General features: G+C 48.5%; 4 protein-coding genes across 4 annotated transcripts; 3 read left to right on the forward strand and 1 right to left on the reverse strand.

Moving 5' to 3' along the window:
* Positions 1-5,449: 5,449 nt before the first annotated feature.
* Positions 5,450-5,965, forward strand: DEU56DRAFT_731425 (uncharacterized protein; the record flags this gene model as incomplete). Its single annotated transcript, XM_041348213.1, has 1 exon — positions 5,450-5,965. A coding segment is annotated over one exon (516 nt), but the record flags the coding sequence as incomplete, so codon positions are not given.
* A 2,762-nt stretch (positions 5,966-8,727) lies between these two features.
* Positions 8,728-10,989, forward strand: DEU56DRAFT_978684 (uncharacterized protein; the record flags this gene model as incomplete). Its single annotated transcript, XM_041359711.1, has 7 exons — positions 8,728-9,159; positions 9,215-9,346; positions 9,402-9,777; positions 9,843-10,118; positions 10,171-10,257; positions 10,320-10,418; positions 10,478-10,989. 7 exons carry the CDS (start codon positions 8,728-8,730, stop codon positions 10,675-10,677), a joined length of 1,602 nt encoding a protein of 533 aa, XP_041211669.1. The 3' UTR covers positions 10,678-10,989.
* Positions 10,990-12,412: 1,423 nt separating this feature from the next.
* DEU56DRAFT_786765 (uncharacterized protein) lies at positions 12,413-17,377 on the reverse strand. Its single transcript, XM_041352383.1, has 8 exons — positions 16,629-17,377; positions 16,513-16,581; positions 15,572-16,462; positions 14,973-15,497; positions 14,565-14,912; positions 12,881-14,508; positions 12,764-12,817; positions 12,413-12,701 (listed from the first exon to the last, which is right to left on the reverse strand). The coding sequence occupies exons 1-8, from the start codon at positions 17,308-17,310 to the stop codon at positions 12,678-12,680; spliced, it is 4,221 nt and encodes a 1,406-aa protein (XP_041211670.1). The 5' UTR covers positions 17,311-17,377; the 3' UTR covers positions 12,413-12,677.
* A 3,468-nt stretch (positions 17,378-20,845) lies between these two features.
* DEU56DRAFT_978687 (WD40-repeat-containing domain protein) lies at positions 20,846-23,475 on the forward strand (the record flags this gene model as incomplete). The annotated part of the gene is made up of 6 exons (XM_041359712.1): positions 20,846-21,486; positions 21,555-21,915; positions 21,970-22,131; positions 22,184-22,441; positions 22,495-22,743; positions 22,802-23,475. The coding sequence occupies 6 exons, from the start codon at positions 20,846-20,848 to the stop codon at positions 23,201-23,203; spliced, it is 2,073 nt and encodes a 690-aa protein (XP_041211671.1). The 3' UTR covers positions 23,204-23,475.
* Between the last annotated feature and the right edge of the window lie 1,314 nt (positions 23,476-24,789).

The raw sequence follows: 24,789 nt of genomic DNA on the forward strand, positions 1-24,789 counted from the left end.
GTGTCGAGTTGCTGACATATCTGCAATTTGAGGCACGGAGGATGTTGAACGTTGAATATTGACAAGAGTCCTTGAGAGTTGATTGAAGAGTGGTTACTTGGAAGCAGAGGGTAAGTTTGAACACACTCCAGTGACCGGAACAAATGAGAACGATACTTTTGTGACCATTGTTAGGTCTGTCTCACCGACTCTCACGCTTTTGAACATTGTCATCATCGCATGCTACTCCATATTCAAGTTGATCTACTGTGATGCCTGTAGTACTGCCCAATACTTTCCCTCGCCTTCCGTCTCACACGTCAATTCAGGCTCCATGGTCAGCAAACATTCTCACCGCTCATGATACTTTGTCAGATATTTACCGACATGCCTATCGAATCCTGAATCAAGAGGATGCTGATCCTCTCCAGCTTACATTTCACATAGAAACAGTATCGGGGGATGCCATACCACTGCTTGAAGCCCTCGCACGCGACCCTCGAGGACACGAGATGCAAGATTGGCTGTCTTACACAGCACATTTGCTAGGAGATCTCTCCATGCTTTTGTCAACATTTCGGAACAATACGCAAAATAGGTAATTTGTCTACTTACGTGTATTTTGAGCCGTCGTGTTGTTGACTATGATAATAAATTCCAGCATGGATGATAATGTCGTGTTTCCGGACCCAGTGGCCTTGCTGCAAACAGGCCATCCAGGCCGTCCAAAAAAAATTATTGATGTCGAATTCCTCGCTGAAGCAGTCTCGAATTCTCGGCAAATTAAACTTACTGAACTTGCTGAGATGCTCGGAGTCCACAGAAACACACTACGACTATATATGAAGCACCATGGAGTTGAACGAAAATACTCCGAACTCACCAATACTGACCTGGATCTTCTCGTCACTGAGTTCAAGAAAAACAAACCCGATTCAGGTATCAGGTACATTGTTGGATTTCTCCGCAGACATGGCCTACGAGTGCAGTATCGACGAGTGGTAGAATCACTCCGTCGAGTGGATGGATTAGGTCAGGTGTTACGAGACCGACGAGTCAAACGTCGACGGAAGTACCATGTCAAGCGGCCTAATGCGCTATGGCATGTAGATGGGCATCATAAATTGATCCGATGGGGGGGTCGTGATTCATGGATTTATTGACGGATTTTGCAGAACAGTCTGACATGTTTCGTTTGCAGTCTATTGATTCTAATTTCCATTTCCATCAGATAACAGGACTTAGAGCTAGCAACAACAATCGTTCAACTACTGTTTTGGACCTTTTCAAACATGCGACACAAGACTTCGGGACACCTTCTTGTGTACGAGGAGATCGTGGTGGAGAGAATATTGACATTGCAACTTACATGATAATGAAAAACGGACCACAACGTGCATCATTCATGTGGGGATCGTGAGTTATGATTTCATTGGCTTATGTTACATGCTAACCCCCTGCACAAGTTCGACACGGAACTCACGGATCGAGCGTTTGTGGGTCGAGGTTGGCACCCAATTTGCCCGGAGATGGAGAGCCTTTTTTACTCGACTCGAAAATCATCATGGGCTTAACCCTCATATCCCTAGTCACATTTGGTTACTCCAGAGTCTGTTTCTTGACGAGATCAATCAAGATTGCTCAGATTTTCAAGCAGAATGGAACTGCCATCCCATACGTGGTCCCGACACGAATAATAAGAGTCCCAAGGTACACTCGCAGCTGAATTTTTGATGTAATGTTGACAAATTATGTGACGACGACATAGGATTAGGGTACTGCATGGGTACTGGTAACCCGTGCGGGTACGGGGTACGGGTGCCTATGGGGTACGGGTACGGGTCGAGTGTTGCGATACCCATGCCCGTACCCGTACCCTGGTGCGGGTTAGGTTAAAAGGGAGTGCTGTCATGTTGACGTCCGAGAGATCCGACACGAGGAAGACCGAACGATCCGAGATAGAGGAGGAGGAAGAGTGACAGGTCCGAGCCCAAGCTAAAACGAGCGTAGACGAGCGACATGTTGACGTCGGCTCGTGCGCTGCAATATGTCAGATAGTGATACATTTATTACTCGCAAACGGTCAAACTTGAAACAATATGATGCCACAATATATTACTGGTGTAACACGTCTCTGGCCCTGCAAATTTTCATCACCCACTAGTACCACTCCCCACCATGCAGCTCGACAATGCTCTCGCAGCTAAAGAAAAACGTGTCATCAAGATGACCGGCAAGGCCAAAGCCGCACTTGAAGAGAAAGCTGTTTCGAAGAAGCGTAAACCTGATGATAGTGGAGATAGCATGAATCTACTACCGAAGAAGGCAAAAAAAGACCTACCAGCTGGTAGCACGACTCTGGCGGACAAAGATAGGCCAGGGATAGCATTGTCGCCAGCACCAACTCCACCTCCAGTTGCAAGTAGGCGTGCCACTGTACGCACAGAGGAGGAGGAGAACATGCTGCATGAATGTACCAACTTGGATGTTGACGAGCCTGCAAATAGCGACACACGGTCGCAGGTTGATGACGAGGCTGATGAGAGCGCCGAAGATGAGCTCAGTAAGTCCAACAATCTATACATGAATTGAACATTAATTGAACATAAATAGAGCGGCTAATGAGAGAGTGGATCTCGCCTGTGTACGCGTTTTTTGATCCAACACCGCAAATCGTCGAAATTGCTGGCCGCCGTGCGCACGAGTTCAAGTGCCAAGCACATGGTTGCAAGGTAAAAGTGCGACGCTTCCTCGATAAGGCTGATGCACGATCCACGGGCAACATGCGGAAACATGTGCGTTTGTGCTGGGGAGGCGAAGTCTTGAAGGCTGCAGATAACGCAAAGGATGCCAATGAAGTGCGTAACAAGATCGTTGACAGCATTCTGCGAGACGGATCCATTACTGCATCCTTTGAACGCAAAGGCAAGGGCAAAATCACGTACTCGCACCGTCAACATACCCGCGGGGAAACAAGGTACGAACCAAGTATTCTGATAGTCTTTGGAGCCTAACAATGCCTTCAGGGCTGAAATCGTGCGTTGGGTGTCCGAGAGCCTGCGTCCATTCGATATCGTCAAGGATCGTGCATTCCAGTCATTGATGAAGACGGGGAGACCCGAATATTACATACCTTCCCCATCCACTGTTTCTCGTGATGTGCAACTTGTCTTCGCGCGGACTCGACAACGGGTTGCTACAATGTTGCAGGTTAGTGTTTTTTCGTTTAGACAAAATCAAATGTTAACGACGTACCAGGAATACAACGGCAAGATTAATTTTACTACCGATGGTTGGACATCGCCCAACCATCGCGCACTGGTCGCATTTTCGGCCCACTTCGAGCACGAAGGGGAGCCACTATGTATCCCATTAGATGTGATTGAAGTTGGGAAGGTAAAACTTACTAATCTAGTACATGTATACGAGCTAACAAGACCACAGTCCCACACCGGCGAAGAGCTTGCAGAGACCTTTGCGAAAATGCTAGAGGAATTCGGCATATCAGAAAAGGTATTGTTCAAACAAAAAAAAAACTTACATGCAGCTAAATGCATGATGCACAGATCCTGAGCGTGACTTGCGACAATGCATCCAACAACGATGCAATGATTCGTGAACTGAGCAGTAAGGTACTCGAGTTCGGTGGAGCAACGACTCACACAAGGTGTTTCCTCCACACCGTCAACCTCGTGGCAAAATCGCTTATCCGAGAGTTTGACGTGAAGAAACCGGACGCTGACCATGAGCTGAAAGACCTGAGTGCAGATATTGAGGAGGAGGATGCAGGGATTGCGGAGGATGTAGATAACGATGACGGATTTGTTGACGAGGTTGAGTTGTTGGACAATCAAGAACGAACAGCACTAGACAAAGACATTCGACCAGTCAAATTAGCGCTTGGAAAAGTAAGTACAATCAAACTGTTAAAAACTCACCATTGATCCCAATCTACATCCTACCAGTTGCGAAAGCTGGCATATAAAATTATCCATTCGACTACCATTGTGCTTCCTGCATGGCACAGCATCCTCCAGGACTTGGCGCAGCCACAAACGCTTATGCCACGCGATGTGGCAACACGATGGAATTCGACCTTCGACATGTTGGACTACGCCCTTGGACATCGAGAAGCCGTGGATGCTGTTACCCAACGGCGGGACTTGGGATTGCGGAAGTTCGAGTTGGAGGATCATGAGTGGCTAATACTAGAACAGCTGCGAGATATACTTAAGGTTGGTGCATTCCTTTTTTGGTACAACTACGTGCTAACATTGTTTTGTTTGCTTCTGTTAGATTCTAAAGGATGCAACGCTTTACTTTTCGCGTGCAACACCCAACCTTGCGACAGTGATCCCAGCAATGGATCACGTCGACAAGATGCTCACATCATATTCCCGCAACAAAAAATACCTTCTCTCAATCCGTTCTGCAGTTCGGCTGGCCAAGAACACTCTCAACCGGTATTACCGGCTCACGGACAGGTCTCAGACATATCGAATCGCAATGGGTATGTGCTGTTCGATCTTAGTGTTTTTTAAAACTGAGATTTATATAACTCTAGTCTTACATCCACAGCACAAGCTAACATACTTTAAGGCAGCACGATGGGAAGATGACTCAATCAAAACCGCGGAGAGACTTGTGCGCGAAGAATTCGAACGTTCATACTTATCAATCAATGATGACTCTGATGTGGGATGCGAAGACGATCTCTTAGAGTCAGACTACAATGCGCAGATGGTATGTTTTATTTTATTTTTATTTGGCATCTGTACTGAATAGTTCTTAGAGCGACAACATCTTTGACAATCTCCCAGTGCTCGCACCCCCAAAATCTGCTAACCTAGGCTCCGAACTTGACCGGTACCTCAGTACGGACGTGGAACACGTCACTAACCCTATTTCTTGGTGGTGCGAACGTCAGAAATCTTTCCCCCGGCTTTCACGCATGGCTATCGACTACCTGACCATCCCCGGTATGTAACTGGCTGTTTTTCGACGCATTGTAAGCTTACATTTTGCCATAGCGACATCTGTTGATGTAGAACGACTGTTTAGTCGCGGTCGCCTGATCCTATCGCACGTCAGAAGTCGTCTATCAGCGCAGTCAACACGCGCGCTTCTTTGTCTTGGCCTGTGGAGTGAGTTGCGTCTTGTTGAGTCTGAGGATGTAATTCAGGTGTTGAAGCTCCCAGACGTTGTGGGGGAAGAGAAGGCCATGGACGATGGATGGGACAGTATCAATAGACAGTAAACTAGCTACTACATTGTTATCTCGTAGGTATAATTCATAGAGACCCGCGGGTATACCCTCCATGGGTTGTACCCCGGGTCCGTTATGCAGGTACCCGTCGACAAACCCGTACCCGCTGTGGGGGTATGGGTATATCTCGGGGTGCGGGTACGGGTCCGACCACTGCTACCCGGGGGTATACCCATGCAGTTCCCTACATAGGATTTACGTTTTTTAGGGCACATGCAGTTTGGCGTGTATCGCGACGACTGTGAAGGCATCCATCCTGACATAATCGAAGAATACTATGGGGTTCACGGCCAAACTACAACACGGCGGCAACATCAGACTGGTGCTGGACACCCTATTGATGAAGAAGACAGTGATAATGACGACGAACCTCTGAATGTGGTTGAGGCCATCAACAATCAGCAAAGACAACACATCCACCACGAAGCCATTGTTGTTCCATCACACGGGAATCCTTTCGTCAATGACGAAACACAACAGCAGTTTTCTGCCACCCTTGATGAAGTTATTGCCGAGGATATCACACCACACAATTGCCGACTGACAGCAACTGAGTGGGAAGGTGATGAATATCCAGTCTTCGAGACTATTTCCGTTGGTCGACGAGGGTCCAAAGAACTCCATATCTCACTTGCTGAACCAATCTGGTTTAATCGAGCAAAGCTATGGTGTCAAGCATTATTAGTCTTGTCATATTTTTTAGCGAGTGGTAGAGAATAACGAGAGCCGACTCAGACAATAGTACGTCAACGAGGCGGGTGGACAATATATCAATTATCCTTGTTAGCCACAAATATAAACCTAGGCACCAGCATCTACATACTTACCTTGCTTTGAGTCGTTTGCACGTCTGCTTCTTGAAGTCATCTTCACATTCCCTCTCACTCGGACTCTCATGGATCAGGCTATGCTGTCATATTTATGCATAATTTTAGCTGATTACAGGTATTATCATTATGCATGGCTGTTGCTAATCCCAAATCATCCTTCTTTATGCATAATGGTGCCTGCATCACACTGATCCCATAATAGGGATTTATATTCTTAGATTATTCTCATGCCCTACGCATTTTTGGCCACCTACCGTGGGAATTTCCCCACAACACCAAAAACATCGGCCATTTTGGGAATCTCCACAATATCAATTATTCCCACACCCTCCCCACCTCACTGCAGCTTCACCACTACACCATAATAAGTCCCCCCTTGTATCTAAATAGTAGTTTGGTACATACATGTATAAAATAACATAATAAACCACTTTTTTTGTGTATCCATGTGACAGCTCCCCCTCCAGGGGCAATTCAACATAGGGTGGGGAACAAAACATTTTCGCACTTTTGCCCCTGTGATAGGGGGATGTTCCAGGACATTCAGAACATGTTTAGGAGTATATATGAAGTGATTCACACCTTTATTGGACCCCCTGAAGTGTCCTACATCAATAGATATACCACATATGCAAGAAAACACAGAATATGTTCCCAATTCATTATTTGTAGGTGAACAAACTTGTAAAAATAAATCCCAGAATCTATTCAACAATAAGAATAATGTATCAGGAGCCCAGGACCATAGGATAATCCCCTGTTGCATGGTGTACCCCCCCTCTCCTGGTGGTTTACCCCCTGTGAAAATCTTTCCTGTAGGACCGGACCTCAATTGAGGTAGGGGTTCTATTTCTATATATATTTCAGGTAGGTCTATCATATAGCTGGCCCAGGACACACATAGGATCCTGCTACAGGAACAAAAACATAGAAAATCGCATTTTTGACACTTTTGATGTTTTCAGTATCTTAGTCTTGCATAAATAATACAACCTGTTCATATATCATTATCATAGTATATATACTTGCTTTTTGTCACAAGGATCAGCTCAAAATAGGCCAGAGGTTTGAGTTAGTGTGAATGCTTGCTATTTCTACTGATAAGGAGCCCATACTTTCAATACATCGAAATTTAATAATCAGACACCTGGAGTAGATTTTAAATATACTCAGTATCATAGGCCTAAATGTACAGAACAATCCAACAAGAATTGAGTGCTGAGGAAGTGAAATAGATAAGAAATTGAGTGTGGGAAAGTTCAAAGACCCAAAACATCGAAAATGGTCAGTTGAGCAATAGTAGGACTTTAATGCTAGGACAACTCAGATATACACCACATCCCTTCCACCACCCTTCAACCTCAGGGCAGTATGTAGTATAGGTTCCTTTAGTAGTCTACAATGTATCCTACATATTTGTAATGAAAGATTTGACCTGTATCATATATAAATGTAACTTTGTGTGAAAAGATGGCAATTGTCACTTTTCACACATATGTGATTTTACTTGTCATTCAGTCAGTCCTTGATGGATCTTTCTAAAACTTAAAATCTATCATCAGGGGAATACATAGGACGTATCCCAGGTCTTTGATCACTTATCATAGGCTTTATTACTATGTAGGCTTCTTATCAGTAGAAAAAGCCCCTGTACATCATATATCACATTTGCACCCTATGTAGGGCTGATCCTTGGCACAAAACATATTTTTGAATGTACTACTGATCATATCTGAGCAGGTCTGGTCATTTGTGCAAGAGTAAGATACTGAAAAACATCAAAAGTGTCAAAAATGCGATTTTCTATGTTTTTGTTCCTGTAGCAGGATCCTATGTGTGTCCTGGGCAAGCTATATGATAGACCTACCTTAAATATACATAGAAATAGACCCCCTACCTCAATTGAGGTCCGGTCCTACAGGAAAAATTTTCACAGGGGGTAAACCACCAGGAGAGGGGGGGTACACCATGCAACAGGGGATTATCCTATGGTCCTGGGCTCCTGATACATTGTTCCTATTGTTGAATAGATGCTGGGAATCATTTTTACAAGTCTGTTCACCTAGAACTAATTAAATGGGAACATATTTTGTGTTTTCCTGTATATATGCTGTATCTAATGATGTAGGGCGCTTCAGGTGGTCAAAAATGTGGGGGGATCTCTTCATATACACTCATAAGTGTGTACTGGATACTATAGGACATTTCCCTATCAAAGGGGCAAAAGTGTGAACATGTTCTGCAACCTAGGCTATGTTAAAATGGACCTGGAGGGGGAGCTGTCACATGGATACACAAAAAAAGTGGTTTATTATGTTATTTTATACATGTATGTACCAAACTACTATTTAGATACAAGGGGGGACTTATTATGGTGTAGTGGTGAAGCTGCAGTGAGGTGGGGAGGGTGTGGGAATAATTGATATTGTGGAGATTCCCAAAATGGCCGATGTTTTTGGTGTTGTGGGGAAATTCCCACGGTAGGTGGCCAAAAATGCGTAGGGCATGAGAATAATCTAAGAATATAAATCCCTATTATGGGATCAGTGTGATGCAGGCACCATTATGCATAAAGAAGGATGATTTGGGATTAGCAACAGCCATGCATAATGATAATGCCTGTAATCAGCCAAAATTATGCATAACCCTGCCATGAACAGGTGCATGGATCCTGCACCGAGTGACAATCGGGAGTTCTTCTGCCGAGGTCTCAAGTCCGACAGTCAACTGTGTGACTGCGAGGAGTTTTTTCCTCGAACAGAGGATGAAGGCCACTGCGTGGAGTGTGGCCATGGCTGCAGCAAGCACCCCCGTAAGGCTTCAAGTTGCAAACCAGCAGAAGATCAAAGGGATGCTGACAAACAGCCAGATCCAAGTTCCTCGGCTGCCGTCAAGGATATTTTCACTCGCATCACTGGTGGAAAAATGGTCAACGACAACTTGAAGTCATCCGTCACTGGCAAACGAGGAAGCCTGCCACTTGCCACTGCTCGGGACGAGGCATTATCGACTATGTCTTCGACTCGGCTTGCTGGTTATCATAAACTGGCCAAGGGTCCAGCACCATCGGCTGGTGTTCGGAAGGTAAGAGACAGCTACTAGTGCATGAATATTAGTTTGCATGGGCATTTGTTTCCAGGACCGAAAGGAAACTACTACTAGCTTGCAATTGCTTGGAAGTCAAACGCGCCGGAACACGACTTCGGGTACTACGACAGCCGGGAGCGTGTTTCGTGTTGCGTCAGTTGCAATGTTGACCTGCGGAGTTGATGTCAGTCGACAATGCTCATGGGACTTTTGACTTGCTGATTCATAATGTTAAACAGCGAAACGGTCTCGTAAGGGTATCGAAAGCCCCAAGCAAGAACGGTCAAAACGAAATTCAGGCTATGAAAAATCGCGGGTGTTACCTTGAACAACAATTCATCATCGAAAGTGGATGGACGTATCGCAAGGTCACTAGCCAGTTACGAAGTTGGTTTCCCAAGGTCTTTGAACACTTGGATATCCAAGGCGAGAAGCGGCAACCAGCAACATTTCGGTCGACTTCAAGTTCTCACGACGAGAAGCCTATTTGGCGACTCCTTAACAAGAGTGGACAAACACTAGCAGTTGTCGATATCGGGTTTCCGACTGGGAATGACCTTGCGAAACACAAGGGCCGGGACAAGGCCAGCGTTAGTGATTGTCATCTCTGGTTTGGTGGGTTCATTTACATTTTTTGCTTCATTGCGCTAAAACACACATCAAATTTCACTGGCCCTTAGTCACAAGGAACCGGATTCCTGATGATATCTACGAATCTTGGAATACACAACCTGTCGTAGCAGGTTCAGATTCCGAACGTGATGATTGTAGCGATCGAGATGTTCTTTTTTCAGACACGGACAGTCCAGATGATTCAGTCAGCAACAAATCAGATAATGAGCTTGCGAGTTCATTGATGGAACTCGATATGACCTCAGAAACTGAAGTCAAGGACCTGAAAGGAAAAGGAAAGATGAAAGCGGCACTGGCTAGGTCACCAACAATAAGCCGAAACGGTAAGTCACTATTTATGATTCGAGTTGCGCATGGACTGATCCATTTCGATAGCGAAGCGCAGTCACACACTGCTTTCCCCGTCACCATCAGAAACTACTACTAGGAAAGCAGCTCAGAAGAAACTTCGAGTCAAAAAGGGTTTGTCCTTCCACTACCGTGACGACTCAGTGCATCCGTACTTATTTTATTTGTTATTCTAGAATCTGCGAGTGACACCATTCCCCTCTTTTTCAACTCCGAGTCTACAAACTCACCACCTCCATCAACGCAACCTGCTCGATCCAATACTAGTAGCCATGGCGAGTTTATCATTCCACTCATTTATGCTATTTATTGTTTAATCTTTGCATTATTTTAGAAACAGTGTCGTTTCGTACTAGTCGAGTCACGGCGCCAGCTAATGAGTTATCCTCTCCACCCGACTTCGTGTCAGTCAGCGAGGCGGATGTCCTGTGGCGCAACAAAATACAGGACGACGACCCTTTTGCACCAGAATGCATCAATCCTTGGGACACCCGTTATTCTATGTTGAATCCCGCCAGCCTCCGACTCATTTGAGCAGAGTCGCAATACTCTCGCGCAACATTTGACAGCGAACCAGTCTACAGGCACACTAATTTGATTGTTTTTCCATTGCACATTGTGGTTCTGCTACTATCCTCATCATCTCATTCCGTACTCCTACCTCACATCCACGCGATGCATCACCTACTACTAATGATTTGCAGTCATGTACATGATTTCACTCGTTACCTACTTGAACCGTTGTGTTCTCGAGACTCGAACTGATAGTTACCAGCATTGGCAACCAAGCCCTCGTCTGATCGACCTACCTTGACCGTTGTGTTCTCGAGACTCGAACTGATAGTTTCCGGTATTGACAATCAAGCCTTTGTTTGATCAACCTACCATTGTGTACTCGAATTGTCTGATCGCTGGTGTTCATGGGTTGTATTTTTTTTAAAGAGCTTTGACGCTGTCAACACAACTCCACGTCTCCGAGTCATCCTCTTGAATGCGGAGGCTCCTCATCGATGAAAACGCGCACCGCGCAAGCTGCGGAACGCGCAAATATTAAATGTGCAGGTATAACGCCATACCTTTTTGGTTCTTATGGGTGCAATTTTTGCTTTTCAACTCTTGCGCCTACGAGGTGGTGCTCATCGCACAGCTGTTCCACTAGTGTGCATCTCAATGGTCGAGTTTTTTGTCCCGATTGCGTACAAGGCGAGGACGGTCATATTCTTTGCCCCTGCGGATGGATGTGGGTTTGTGGCGCGTGTGCCACTCAGAAGAACATCCAGACGATGTTTATCCGCTGTCCAGGATGTCAGACATTTTATTGTTACGAGTGCAGATACATTGACACATGCACGGGCTGTAAAAAGGTGGCACTATGCAACGATTGCATGGAACTTGACTCGGAAGACAACTCTGAAGAGGGTGCATTGCTCTCAATGGTGTGCGATTCCTCGTACTACAGAATCATTATGTGTCCGACTTGCATGGAGACTGAGCACCAGAAGTGCAATATGGCGCTGGATCTGTTCAACTATTCTTACACACAACATGCACACATACACAAAGGATTTACATAACACAGAGTCGTGTACCGTTGCCGAGATGTATCAGGATGCTTTGGGATTAGCGTGACTTCCCGTTTTGGTAACACCGCACGACGACAAAATCGAGCTCGCTGTTGAGGACAGCGAGCTCAAATAGTTGCCCAATCCTTCACCCTTTTCACTGGTTCTTTTGAGGGAAAAAAATATCAACTGTAGCTAGTTAAATATGCTATTTTGACCATATATCTTCCAAACTTACAATATTCACCCATTCCTGTCATGTATTTATACTGGGCGCTCTGAGGGGCTTATTATGGGCTCAATTAATGATGTATTCATTGTATAAATATATTATAACTTCTACAAAGCCAGAAGTATTCAATTAGAGTCCAGAAAATACCAGAAAAGCGGTCAGGGTGGGGGGAGGTGGGGAAGGAGGGCTGCGTTGTCCAAAAGTAAGCATAGTTAAGCTACAGGTAATTTTTTTCCCTCAAAAGAACTAGTGAAAAGGGTGAAGGATTGGGCAACTATTTGAGCTCGCTGCCCTCAACAGCGAGCTCGATTTTGTCGTCGTGCGGTGTTACCAAAACAGGAAGTCACGCTAATCCCAAAGCATCCTGATACATCTCGGCAACGGTACGCGACTCTGTGTTATGTAAATCCTTTGTGTATGTGTGCATGTTGTGTGTAAGAATAGTTGAACAAATCCAGCGCCATAGTGCAAGGTAAATCGATTTACAAACAATTGATTTTGGTTGTCATACTCATTAATTTTGGCATATTTCAGAGCACACACTCCGTAGAGAGCTAGAACACCATGAACGGCATTGTGCGCCACACAATGAGGGTAACGAGTACATATTCAAAAAAAGCATCCAGTCAATGATGAACGAATGTAAACGAATACAAATGAAAATCACTAGTATGTATCATAGTACACGATCCATCCAGATTGTACGTACAACAACAACTGCAAATGAAATCCATACAAGCTCATGCTTCCATGACACGGAACACCTAAGCATCGCAACGCAGACAATGAATCAGCAAAAATATTTACCAAAAAAAACATCACGCACCTTAACAACCCCACTCTTCAAATCTTCCAACCTATAACTCACATTCTCCACAGTCTGCGTAGCCTTCGGTGTCAGCGCGCTGTTCGCCCTCCGCCCCCATCTTCGTAGTAAACTCACCTGCTGGCCGACATGCTGGTTCGCTTGCCATACACGAACTTTGCTCTTTTTACTCTCCACCTCGCTCACTACACCTACAAGCGGACCGTTCTCCCCTGCGCCAACAGTTTGGCTATATGTGTGAAGTCCCTTATACCCCTTAAACTTCGCGTCCAAAATGACGATCACGTCGCCCGGAAGAATATCAGCAACGCGGCGCTGCACCGACGCGGCAGTTTGCACGTAGATCAAGTATCCCCAATCCTCACCCTCCCCTGAGACGCGTAGCGCATCGGGAACTTGGGCAAGGACAGCCTTGACAAATCCTGCATACGAACCGTCGCCAACAAGCGAGCGTTTGGATTTTTCGAACAGCCCCGTAGCAGACTCCACCACCTGCACTCCGACCTTGCCCCAGAGCGACATGAGGTCGTCCGCGCTGAGCTGCTGGTCAACAGGACGAGCAGCCTGACCTGAGGTGCGGCGAGACTCTGATTTACGTGTTGGTGTTGAAGTGGATTCATGGAACGTCGAGTCTTCTGAGAATGCGGACGAGGCTTGGTCTCCTTCATCGTCAAACTCAGATATAGCCTGGGGGATCGAGGGAAGTTCCCACTGGGCACTGCTGGCTATCTGTTCAGGAGGGTCGATAGCGGATGGTGGAGGTGGCGGCGGTAAAGGGACCGAGCGAGGAGGAACACGGCTTGAACGGCGTTGTGGAGGCGCAGGAGGCTCTTCCTCAGCATCAAGTTCAGACTCTACCATCACATACTCTGACTGGGTACCAGATTCTGATGAGGTGGCTCTTTCCAAGGGTAGAGACGAATGAATCCGCTGCTTTTGTACGGGAGTCTCAGCCGCACTGGAGTAGTCAACCGAAGATATCCTGGAGGACGGTACCGATCCCGTCGCAACGCTAGAGCGACGGTTTAGCAAGGAAGTAGGGATGGATGGAATTGGAGGTCTTCCGATGGGAGGGGGCGAACGCGGAGGAGGAGTTGGAAGTACCTCAACAGACCTCAGCGCCAAAGACGGCCGTCGGGGCGGAGGCAGAGGTGGTACCCCTACCTCAACCGACTCTCGAACATCCTCATCTGAATAGTACACTTCCTCAATCTCACTCTCCTCCATTTCAACACGCACGCCGTCATCCGACGTCGTCTGGCTGTATTCCTGCTCCGGATCGATGTCAACAGGTGGTGGTGGTCGGCGTGCGGGAGGTGCAGGTGCAGGTACAGGAAGCGCCGCATCTTCATTCTCACTATCATCTTGCTTTGGTGCAAGCCGTCTGGCAGTGACAGGCGCTACACCCACACTGAGTGGCATCATCCCAAATCGCATGCCACCCATACCCGCAAGTTTCGCAGCGATTCGCTGCTTCCTCGCTGCTTCGTCCTCCTCTGTTTCATCTCTCTCCTCAGGTTCCTTAGCATCAACGTCGGGCTCATCAGGAGGGATAGATGTCGGGGGAGGTGCACGGGGAAACGTGGGTCGAGTAAGCGGCGTGGGGACTGGTGGTGCACCAAACTGGATCCCGCCTAAACGCGCCATACGCTCTGCGATCGTCCGTCTGCGCACAGATTCCTCATCTCCTTCTTCAGGCTCTTGAACTCGTTGAGGCTGAGAGGGTGTCTCAGCATCTAAGAACTCTGCCGAAGGATACTCCTATCAGTAGTTGCCACACCAAAAGCTGACAACAACATACCTTGCTCAGTATCCTCCTCGACAGGAACAACCAGGGGAAGTGCTGTGATGATCGGGGGAGAAGTCGGTCTGCGCAACGAGGGGCGAGGGGAGGTCGGCACAGGCGGTGGTGTAGGTGGAGCCTCGATATCCATAGACTTGACACTTGCACTCGTACGCCTGGCAATGCGAGGAGGTGTGGCGGGTGGCTCCTCCAGAATATCCACAGATTTGACACTCGCACTCGTACGCCGAGGAACGCGAGGGGGTGGTGCAGGTGGCTCCTCCTTGATATCCACAGACTTGATGCTCGCACTTGTCCGCCGAGCAACGCGAGGGGGCGGTGCAGGTGGCTCCTCAGCGGTTTTCACTGCCAAACCAAGATCTCAGCGACACGTCAGCTTCACGCACTCGCACAAAGATTACGTACCACTCTTGACAGGAGGAGGCACAGGCCGCGGTGCAGGCGACTCAGGTCTTTCCTCGTCAGCCTGGAGTGCATATGGCAGTCTGGGTGGTGGTGGTGGAGGAGATAACGGTGCAGTCAATGGCTTTGATGATAAATTGACAGGCGGAGGCGGGACGGGACGTGTGATACGTGCAGGTGCCATTTCGTCGTCGTCCTGGTACTGGTCTGGGGTTAGTTCCGGTTCAAGGATCTCGTGCGCTTTATCTGACGGTGCTGAGTCAACGGCATCTGTCAATGCGGCTTCCTCGTCTTGGGCGCTTGTGCCTGATTGATTCGGGTCACCCTGGCCTGGGTCGTCATCTTGTGGGATAGGACGTGGCGGTGATAGAGGAGCATCATGAAGAGTGTGTGGCTGTGATGCAGACTCCCAAGCTTCGGGCTCATTTAAAACCCGATCCTCATATCGCTCTTGTTCGTCCATCTCATCGTGATATAGCACGCGGCGAGTTGCGCCCAAATCAGGCTGAGATTCATCGTCGAACTCGTCTGGTACAAAAAAAGCAACGAAAGATCGATTAATACACTACAACATGAGTACAGGTGGTAAAATTAGAATTCACCAGCACGAGAAGCGGGCTCGTCTGCTTCTCTTGCTTCTTGGGCTTGCACTGGTTTTTCTTCTACGTGTGACTGGGGCGAGATATGGGCAGCAGGAGGAGAGGGAATTGATTCGCCGACTTCTTCAAGGTCCACATTGACCTCGTCTTCGACGTCGAGAGGTTCTTCTATGGGGACAGGTGGAGCGGGGGAGTCATGTCTAGCGGTAGGTGAGGGTATGGAATCCCGGCGGGGTACAGGCGGGGGCCCCGCAAGTGGGTTGAACGCGCCCATCTGGGAGAGCTTAGCAGCCACACGTTGCCTACGCGCTTCTTCCTCTGCTTCGTCTTCTTCCTCCTGCTCGTGCACTTCATGTTCTTCCTGCTCCTGTACCTCCTGCTCTTGTTCTTGTTCGTCCTGCTCAGGCTCAGGCTCGCCATGATAGACGTGGTCATCCTCCTCTTCGAGCTTGTCTGCGGGGCCCACCTCGGATGTGTCAAGCTCGACACTTACGCCTACTTCGCCGATCTCCCTCTGTACGTCGCCGATGACGAGGATCTGCTCCGATGACGGGACTGGGTCTTGTTCTGGACTTTCGACGTGTTCTTGTGACGTCACCGTTACAATAGACGGTCTGGCCTCTGGTTCTGGTTCAGTCATAGGCTGAGCAGTGGGTTCTTCTGTGGGTTCAGCATCTAGGGCCTCTTCGGTAACTTCTGGTGCTGCATCAGGTACCGGGACATCTGGGAGCTGAGACGCAGGAGGGGACTTGTACGCCTTCTTGCGCGGGGGAGCTGCACGGCGTGGACCGGCGGGTACTGGCATTGAGCGGGTGGTTGCCGCGTTGGAAGGGGAATCTGCAAGGGAGAGTGAGGAAGAGTCGGAGTCTTTACGTGTAGGGTCGGGGAAGTAATCTGTAGAACATCATTAATACTGACTTTAGGGCAGAAATCAGGATACCCACCTGAATCAGTCTGCGCCTCTTCCTTGACGGCAGTGGGAGGTCTAATAGCTTCCGCAGGAGGTGTAGTCACTAGGATACGCGTTATTTCGTAACGTATATGAGATGGAATGGCATACCCTCTGAAGCTGAATCTGGAGAAACCACTTCCTCCTCATTCTTGGGCTGAGGTGGAGGAGTCGCTGGCTTCTTGGGAGCCGGTTTGGCGAACAGAGGCGGGCCCATGCCGACACGTGCACCACCAAGACGAGCCATACGAGCAGCGATCGCGGCACGGCGCTGCCTCTCTTCTTCCTCCGGATCTTGTTCAATCTCAGCGGCACCATCCTGGGCCTCGTGTTCGCCTTCTAGGTTGGCAGGATCATGATCAGGATCACCCGCAGCACGGGGAGGAGACCCTTGGTCCTCAATCGCCCCACCTGATGGAACGACCTCATCTGCAGGAGGTGATATTGGTGGTGGTGGTTTCCACTTTGGTTTGTCTGTAGGTTTTGGGAGGATCGGGGGCGGGGTGCCCCCACCAAACGCACCCTTTCCTTGGAGAGCAGCCATGCGCTCCTTGAGACTCCCGCCTTTTCCGATGCTCTCCATCGCGTCTGATGCAGACATCCCCGGAGTCTTACGCTCAGATTCTGGCGACTGAGGTGGTGAAGGTACCTTTGGTTTCCATGACTGGAGGGTCGAGGGCTTTGGACGTGGTGCAGGCCCAGGGGCGGGTGCCGCACCCTTGTTGGCGTTCTCGAACGCGGCGATCCTGTCGCGCAGAGAGCCTGGCTTTGGTTTTGGCGGCGTCTCACTCATAGTTGGTTGGTAGATGTAGATGGTAGTAGTGGACTACGACAGTCGCAGCATGTTTGGCCGCGTTCACTTGACACGAGGCTATCAGTGTCATTAGGTTCTCACGCTCAAGTCAGGGTGACGGATCTTGGCAACTGCACTGAAGCATCGTGCGCTGAAAACAACCGTAGTATATGTGCAATGTCATCTATGAAATGAATTGAAAACGGAAGAATCGGAGTGAGCGTCAACATTGAATATTGAAGTCCACAGAAAGTGTAATAAAGTCAAGATATGGAACACCCCCTAATCAAAAAGAAGCAAGGTCTGTCTTCAGAAAGAAGGTTCAACTATGAAGGAATTGAAACGTCCTATAATTGCATCGTCGAAGGTTCTTCAGTGGCTACAGCACGAGACGGTCCTGCTTCTGGCTGTGGCTCGCAAGCCATTGATTAAAAATCAGTTTCTTGCTGGGTGAATTGGACCTACAGGACAAACTACATCAGGAGAATATCGAATAAACAGACAAGCGTTTACTACCTGGTAGTAGGTACTGGAATACCGAGAATGTCTTCCTCTTGCTCGTCATTCATGAGGTCGACATCGTATACTGGCGGTGGTGGATCCGGTCTCTTTTCAACAGCCTCACCGATTGGCGAAGGACACAGTTAGATCTCGTGAACCCAACAGAATCGCACACTACAAACATATGTTACCTGTCCGCTGAGCGGGACGTCAACAACGACCGGAGCCTCCCGTTCCGACCGATGCTCCCTTTGCTTTCCCTTCTTGACAGATAACGGACGAATGCAGTTGAAGAAGCTCTTGACATCGTGAAAGGGAGAGGACGAAGTGAATTCTGGATCAACGTGACGCGTTGCAGAGGAAGTAGCCCGTAGAGGAGACCCGCCGAGGTGCCCATGCACCTTATGGCGGCGCTGACCAGTAATCTCCTACTAAGGGTGTGTAAGAACATTTGGCCGCTGATCATGAAACCACGTACATCAAAAAGCGGTTCAAGGACCTTTTGTTTTCCCCGTGAATGACGGGCCTAGAGTGGGTCACCGCGCGTGAGCTTGTGCACGGATTGATGAACAGTTAAATCACCTTCTTCTTCAGGCTCCCGGCCAAAGGGTCATTGCCTGCTGATGTGAGCACCTCCTCCCGGATTTCCCATTGTGATATCTTCCCGTCATTTTCACCACTAAATAGAAAGCGTCCATCCACCAAGAACGCAACATGGTACACCCCATCCGAGTGCTTGTACTGTGCGATCTCTGTCCCTGTGTGCAGCTGCCACAAGCGAACAGTGCAATCCACAGATGCTGACGCGAGAAGAGGGCGACCGCAAAATGAAGAGAAAAGAGAGGTGGAGGGTTGTGAAGATCATGCGGGTTATCAGATCGGCGCTACTGATGTCTCATGAACCTCCATATCGTATACGGGGCCAGGAGGTCCGACGCGTCACAGTGTAGGTGCACCAACGCAAAACCGTGCAGTCGAACATAGACACTTGAAGACTAAGCTAGACGTCATTTTTATCATCCTCCGGGTTATGAAAGAATTTACAATCATGTAATGACGTTGGTAACGGAGAGACGTTTCATGTTGAATTGGAGGGGCTGTGAAGCTTTATTTGGCAAAGCCCTTGGATCCAAACAACCGCTTTCGGCTTTCGATAGAAGAAGGCGTGCGATACTCAAATAGCATCAGTACCAAATACATTCACAAACTGAGCCAGTATAACAATCCAGATGAGACTCCCATTCTAATCGTCATAATAATGTCCACAAGGGAAATATATCTTGTCAAGGAATTTGTTACAGGTCTTTTGTGTGCTCGAGTCGGAATCTGAGTCACGGTTGGTGTGATAGGTGATAAAGTGCGATGGGGAGGCGTGTGATGATGGACCTCCGGTGGCTTCTGAATGCAACCGGAAGAGCAGCGCTCGTTTTTTTTCAATGGCTTTGTCTTTTCATTGCGACAAATCTCTGTTACTCCTAGATCTAGTAAGAACAAAATTGTGTACATCGAGAGATGGCATTCCAGAAGCGGCGAACGGAGAATAGGTGGGGGGGATGTGGACATCGGTTCGTCGTGCAAGGGAAAATGCGACTCGAAAGGAAGGTTAAAGTTGGGCTCCAGAATTCGTTACATTTTTAACCTTGCAGGTTATGTCCGAGTGCTAAGTAGAAATGGACTGAATGCGAGCAAGAATGGCCCAGTTCGAGCGCCAGGCAGCATGATACTGGTGTGACTATTTCTCTCGCCATCAACGTCCACATCATGATCGGACTCAGTCGCAATGTACATTCAATAGAGCATATTAGAATTGACCTGCAAATACTGCCTCAGACTCTGTTCAATCGGCATGCAACTTTGACTCTAGACGACAAAGGGTTAGTTCTCATCGCCATTACCGGTAACACGAAAATTTCCTCCGGTTTCAAGGTCAAGGGGGAGTTGCAATTGACCTGTAGCCGTGAACAATCTGTCAGTCAACCAATCGCGAAGTATTTTGAGTCACAAAAGAGCAACCGCTGCCAAGATTTGTCGTCGTTGCTCATATTGTATCAGTACTTTCTAGTACATTGTAGGCCCGTCGATCGTACTGACCAGTGACGTCCCAGCAGTAGACAAAATGATAATTTTGGCTGTTTGTGGAGCTGGCAATTCGCTGCAGGAGAGGTACCGATCAGACCCGTTACAATGAACATCGACATCTGGATTCGTCATGTTTCTCTTCCGATCGAGGAAATGTCACTAGATGACCATTGCGAAACATATCGATAAGGTCCTCTAAGCTAGTGTGGAACAGAAAGACGCCTAATCAGCGTTCCGCGGTGATACGAGGGATGAGCACAGGGCGAACATGAGACTTTGGGCACTACATGGAAGCAATTAAGGCAGGTCAGCTGTGCAGCCTGTGCTCTTGAGCACTTCTGAAGTTCCGATTCAGGCGAAGAACACATGAATATACCGGAAGTACAATGTACTCACACGGAATGCTAAAAATTCCCTTGCGCACTCTGTCTCGTACCTGCACTGATGTCACTTCGCAGATAAAATGCTCATCCTGACGCTGGCGAGGACTGCAACGTGTTGTGTCATCTTCTGGGCGGGAGTACAGCTTTAAACGAGTAAGAGAGAGTCAGAGTTCGGAGTACATATGAACAGTAACATGAGCTCTGAAGTAAACGATAACAGACACGAGAAGTTATGTGACTTAAGGTCGCGGTGTTGCCTCGAGTATGCACTAAAGCGTAGTTCACCATACTGGAGTAATTTGAATTGGGTAAAGTGCATAGTTGGAGATCGTGGTTTGCAAAGATCGAACCGGCCAAAATGCTGTATTGCGGCATGACCCTGTGAATGGACCATTAGCGCCGCCTCGTGGAGCCCACGACTTCCGCCTGCAGGATATCAAAACTCACCTACCTTGTCAAACAAGAGACAAGCAGACCAACCAGTGAGTGCTGATAAACTTGTTTGCCTCCATAGTTGATCACCAACCGTGCCGGCAGAGTTAGATTAATCCACCAGATTACGATAACGAGCTATGAGCGAGCCTGTTAATAGGTACAGCATCGTACATGAACCCTGGATGGACAAGTTTAAACCACCTCCAACCTCAATGAAAGCATATCCAAAGCACACGTTTAAAGGACACGAGAGGGTGATTCAAGAGTTCGTCTTCTTGCACGACAACGTTCACATTGTGAGCGGCTCTTGGGACGGCACGATGCGGAAGTGGAACTGCAACACAGGACATCTGGTCGGAGCACCATGGAAGGGCAAGGGTGGAAAGATATATGCACTGGCACTTTCACCTGATGGGAAGATGATTGCGTGCGGGAGGGAAGACGGAAGCGTGCAGCGGTGGAATACTGACGGTGAGATGATCGCAGGCGTTTGGACAGGTCACAGCAACGCGGTCCGGTCGCTTTCGTGGTCTCCTAGCGGGGATCATCTCGCAAGCGGATCGAAAGATGGAACAATTCTAATTCGAAAAGCAGAAAGTGGCCAAGTCGAGGTGGGCCCGATCGAGACGGAGCAAATCGATGTGTGTGCTCTTGCATATTCACCCTCTGGAAACAGAATTGCATCGGGCGGAGAAAGCGATACAATTTGTATTTGGAACACGAAGACCGGAAAGCTTGTTGTGGGCCCCATCGAAGACCTGGGTAACACTGTGACGTCGTTGGTGTGGTCGTCGGACAACACAAAACTTTACTCCGCATCCGACGAATTTCACGTGTTTTCAACAGCAAATCAGGCAAACTACTCCATTCCTTCGAGCATAACTATATTTTGAGTTTCGTCGCACTTTCACCCAAACACAATATTCTGGCGTGCGTGGGCGATCATGGTATTGCCAAACTATGGGACACAGAATCCCTCCGGCCACTTGCACAGTTAAGCCGGGACCCTGAATGGCTTTACCATGTGTCATTCTCTCCAGATGGGCACCATCTAGCATATGCCGGATACAACAAAAAACTCACTCTCTGGTCTGTCAAAGTCACGGATCCTCAGCTTGTAGCATCCATACTCCCTCAACAAAGTGACAGACACAGCATACAACAGGAAACCCGGCCCAACTCCCCATCATTGGCATCTTGCCTCGAAGTCAGTACTTTCATGTTTGACTGCCTGCCTTCCTTGCTCACAGTGCTCTTGCAGGCTGAAACTCGGCCCAACTCCCCATCATCATCAGACCTTGACGTCAGTACCTTTAAGTTTGACCGCCTGTCTTCCTTGCTCACAATGCTGTGGCAGGCTGATGCTACTGGGGGCGATGGCATCATCGAGGGGAATGATAATCCATATGACAACTTCTTTCAGGTAAATTCATGTTTCCATGCAACTACACAATACTGACAACATGTAATTTTAGTCTTCGCGTCAATCTCTTCCACCAGCAACACCAGGCTCCCATCTCCCCCACCTGTTTTCAGCTCGCCGCTTCTTCAAGGTCTTCTCTCGCCCTCACCCACCGGCAGACGAGTCTGTTCAAAAGGAACGCTCGAAGCGCAAGTTCTTCGCTCGTCGTGCTCGTTCAAACTCATCTGTGGAGCTCGCGGCTATGTCAGGCAATCCACCAGTACAAGAAGGCAAAGTGGGAGAAGGCAAAGGTGAGCAAGGTGACAATGATGTGAGTGCCATTTTAGCTCTCCCACAATGTCACTTCAATATGACGGCTTTCAGCGTGGTTCCGCGAATGATCCGCCCAGCGCCAGAAAGGATGAAGGCGATCAGCGAGACGAGGCTCCCACGGACGCGCAGAGCCCACCATCTCATGATCCCACTCACCCCGACGACCTCGGTAGCAAAGACAATCGAAACCTCTGGAAAAGGATGATGCGTGGTCGGGGAAAAGTCCTCTCCGACACCAACATTGCTCCAGCGATGAAACATCCCAAGGTCGTTGAGGTATCTGCTGTGCGCGGGTTCCAGGTAAGCTTTAGTTGTATCTTCTGGACACTTTTATTCTTATGAGAGACGGAACTCGCAGAGATATATCGCAATGAAGCGGGTACGCAAGACACAGCCATCGGCGGTGACGGGTAGTATTCCTCACTTAGGTGCCAGCTCGTCACAGCCGGGATCATCTTCGCAAGTAGTCTCTGTACAGGCAGGGCCATCATCGTACGTTGTGGTCGGCAACGGAGCTCAATCTTCGCAAGCTACTGGAGGTACATCATTACACCCATCCCCATCGCACGCCGTAGCCGTCAATCCAGTTCAATCTTTTCAAGCCATTGGAGGTCCATCACCGGACATGTCCCCATCGCACTTCGTGACCAACCACCACACCAATCACGACTCAGATTCACACACGACCATTGAAGGTTCCTTCAACAGGTTTCTAGTATGGATGTGTTATCCCTGTGGACGCTACAACAAGGATTATTAGTGTTGTGTGGGTTTTCTTGCTGTGCGTAGTACTAAGTTGTATCCTTCCTCCGTTTTGAAAATTTGTTTTTCGCGTTGTCTATCAGACTCATTCTACCACACCGGTGATCATATTATTTTCTCTCGCATGTAGGTGATTTCGTAACCACATTTTGTCCCATGGGTATCGGTTCAGCTATCCTCAGCATTACATGTACACGTGTTCTACTACGGGAACACTCGATGGGCGGTTCTGCTCAATACATTAACCTCCAGAAGCACAAAGTGGTTGTTACGATCGTGTACGCAATTGGGACCGTCAAAACTGGTGAACAAGTTAGTCAGGGAGATGCTGTGATAATCTAAACATACAATACATACCATACTCCGTCTGATGTATTGCTGATGTCTGAGGACGAGATTTCAGGCAGTGCCAAGTCAGAAGAATAGACAAGACAAATAACGGCCAAGATCATTGAACTACGGATCCACGAGAAACTGCTGAGAGGATTGATCTACACAACGTCAAATCCTGAAATCAGCTCACGAGTCCCTCCCGAATACGGATGACTTGTCTCCGGGAGGAACGAGTGTATTAGAACCATCTCGATAATGCACCATACTCCAAGCGAGAAATGCAGGCTGCACCATGACAAGTAGTTGCGCTGCTGTGCCTCCCATAATGTGCGACACCCCAAAGATAAGCCTACAAAAAAGCCTACAAAAGAAGTGATAAGTCGCCGAAACATCGCCAAATGAAAGTACGTGCACCCAAAAGAAAATTCCTATAGTAGTACCTCGTTGCTCGACCCTGTAGATGTCTCCAAGAACAGCTGCACCTACCGAAAGCCTGAACGAGCCACCAGAATACAGACCCTTCAGTCACATTGGATGTAGAAGTGGTGCCCCGGATGTGCCAAAAGGCTGTAGAATATGACCCAGCCTGCACCGGCCTGGCCAGGTAGATATGTGGCTGGCCGATTCGTAGAAGTGGGCATGGCCAGTGTACCTTGAACTCTGCTTAGGCACTGAGGGAATGTGTAGGGCGAGGACTGGCCAGCCTTGTAGGAGAAGTGCTGGCCAGCATTCCTACACACGACTGTACAGGAGTACCGGCCGAGCGCACAGGGCATTTACTGCCCAGCTCAGCCAGGAAGAAGCCTCAGGCCAGCACTCTTATACAATCGTGTAAAGGAGTGCCGGCCGAGTGCACAGGGCAGGTACTGGCCAGCTGCCAAGAAACAGCCTCCGGCCAGCACTCTTATACAACTGTGTATGGGAGTGCCGGCCAGGTACTGCCAGGAAACAGCCTCCGGCCAGCACTCCTCTACAATGGTGTACAGAAGTGCCGGCCGAGTGCACAAGGCAGGTACTGGCCAGCTGCCAAGAAACAGCCTCTGGCCAGCACTCTTATACAACTGTGTATGGGAGTGCCGGCCAGGTACTGCCAGGAAACAGCCTCCGGCCAGCACTCCTCTACAATGGTGTACAGAAGTGCCGGCCGAGTGCACAAGGCAGGTACTGGCCAGCTGCCAAGAAACAGCCTCCGGCCAGCACTCTTATACAATTGTGTATGAGAGTGCCGGCCGAGTGCACAGGGCAGGTACT

The sequence above is a fragment of the Suillus clintonianus genome (assembly GCF_016758775.1).
Source record: "Suillus clintonianus strain FC179 chromosome Unknown DEU56scaffold_15, whole genome shotgun sequence".
NCBI lineage: Eukaryota > Fungi > Basidiomycota > Agaricomycetes > Boletales > Suillaceae > Suillus > Suillus clintonianus.

Coding starts and splice junctions, on each gene's coding strand:
- DEU56DRAFT_786765 (XM_041352383.1), bottom strand. CDS start 17,310: ATGAGTGAGACGCCGCCAAAACCAAAGCCAGGCTCTCTGCGCGACAGG. Junction 15,498..15,571: donor CGAGCCCGCTTCTCGTGCTG/GTGAATTCTAAT, acceptor TTTTTGTACCAG/ACGAGTTCGACGATGAATCT. Junction 12,702..12,763: donor TGAAGAGTGGGGTTGTTAAG/GTGCGTGATGTT, acceptor TGCGATGCTTAG/GTGTTCCGTGTCATGGAAGC.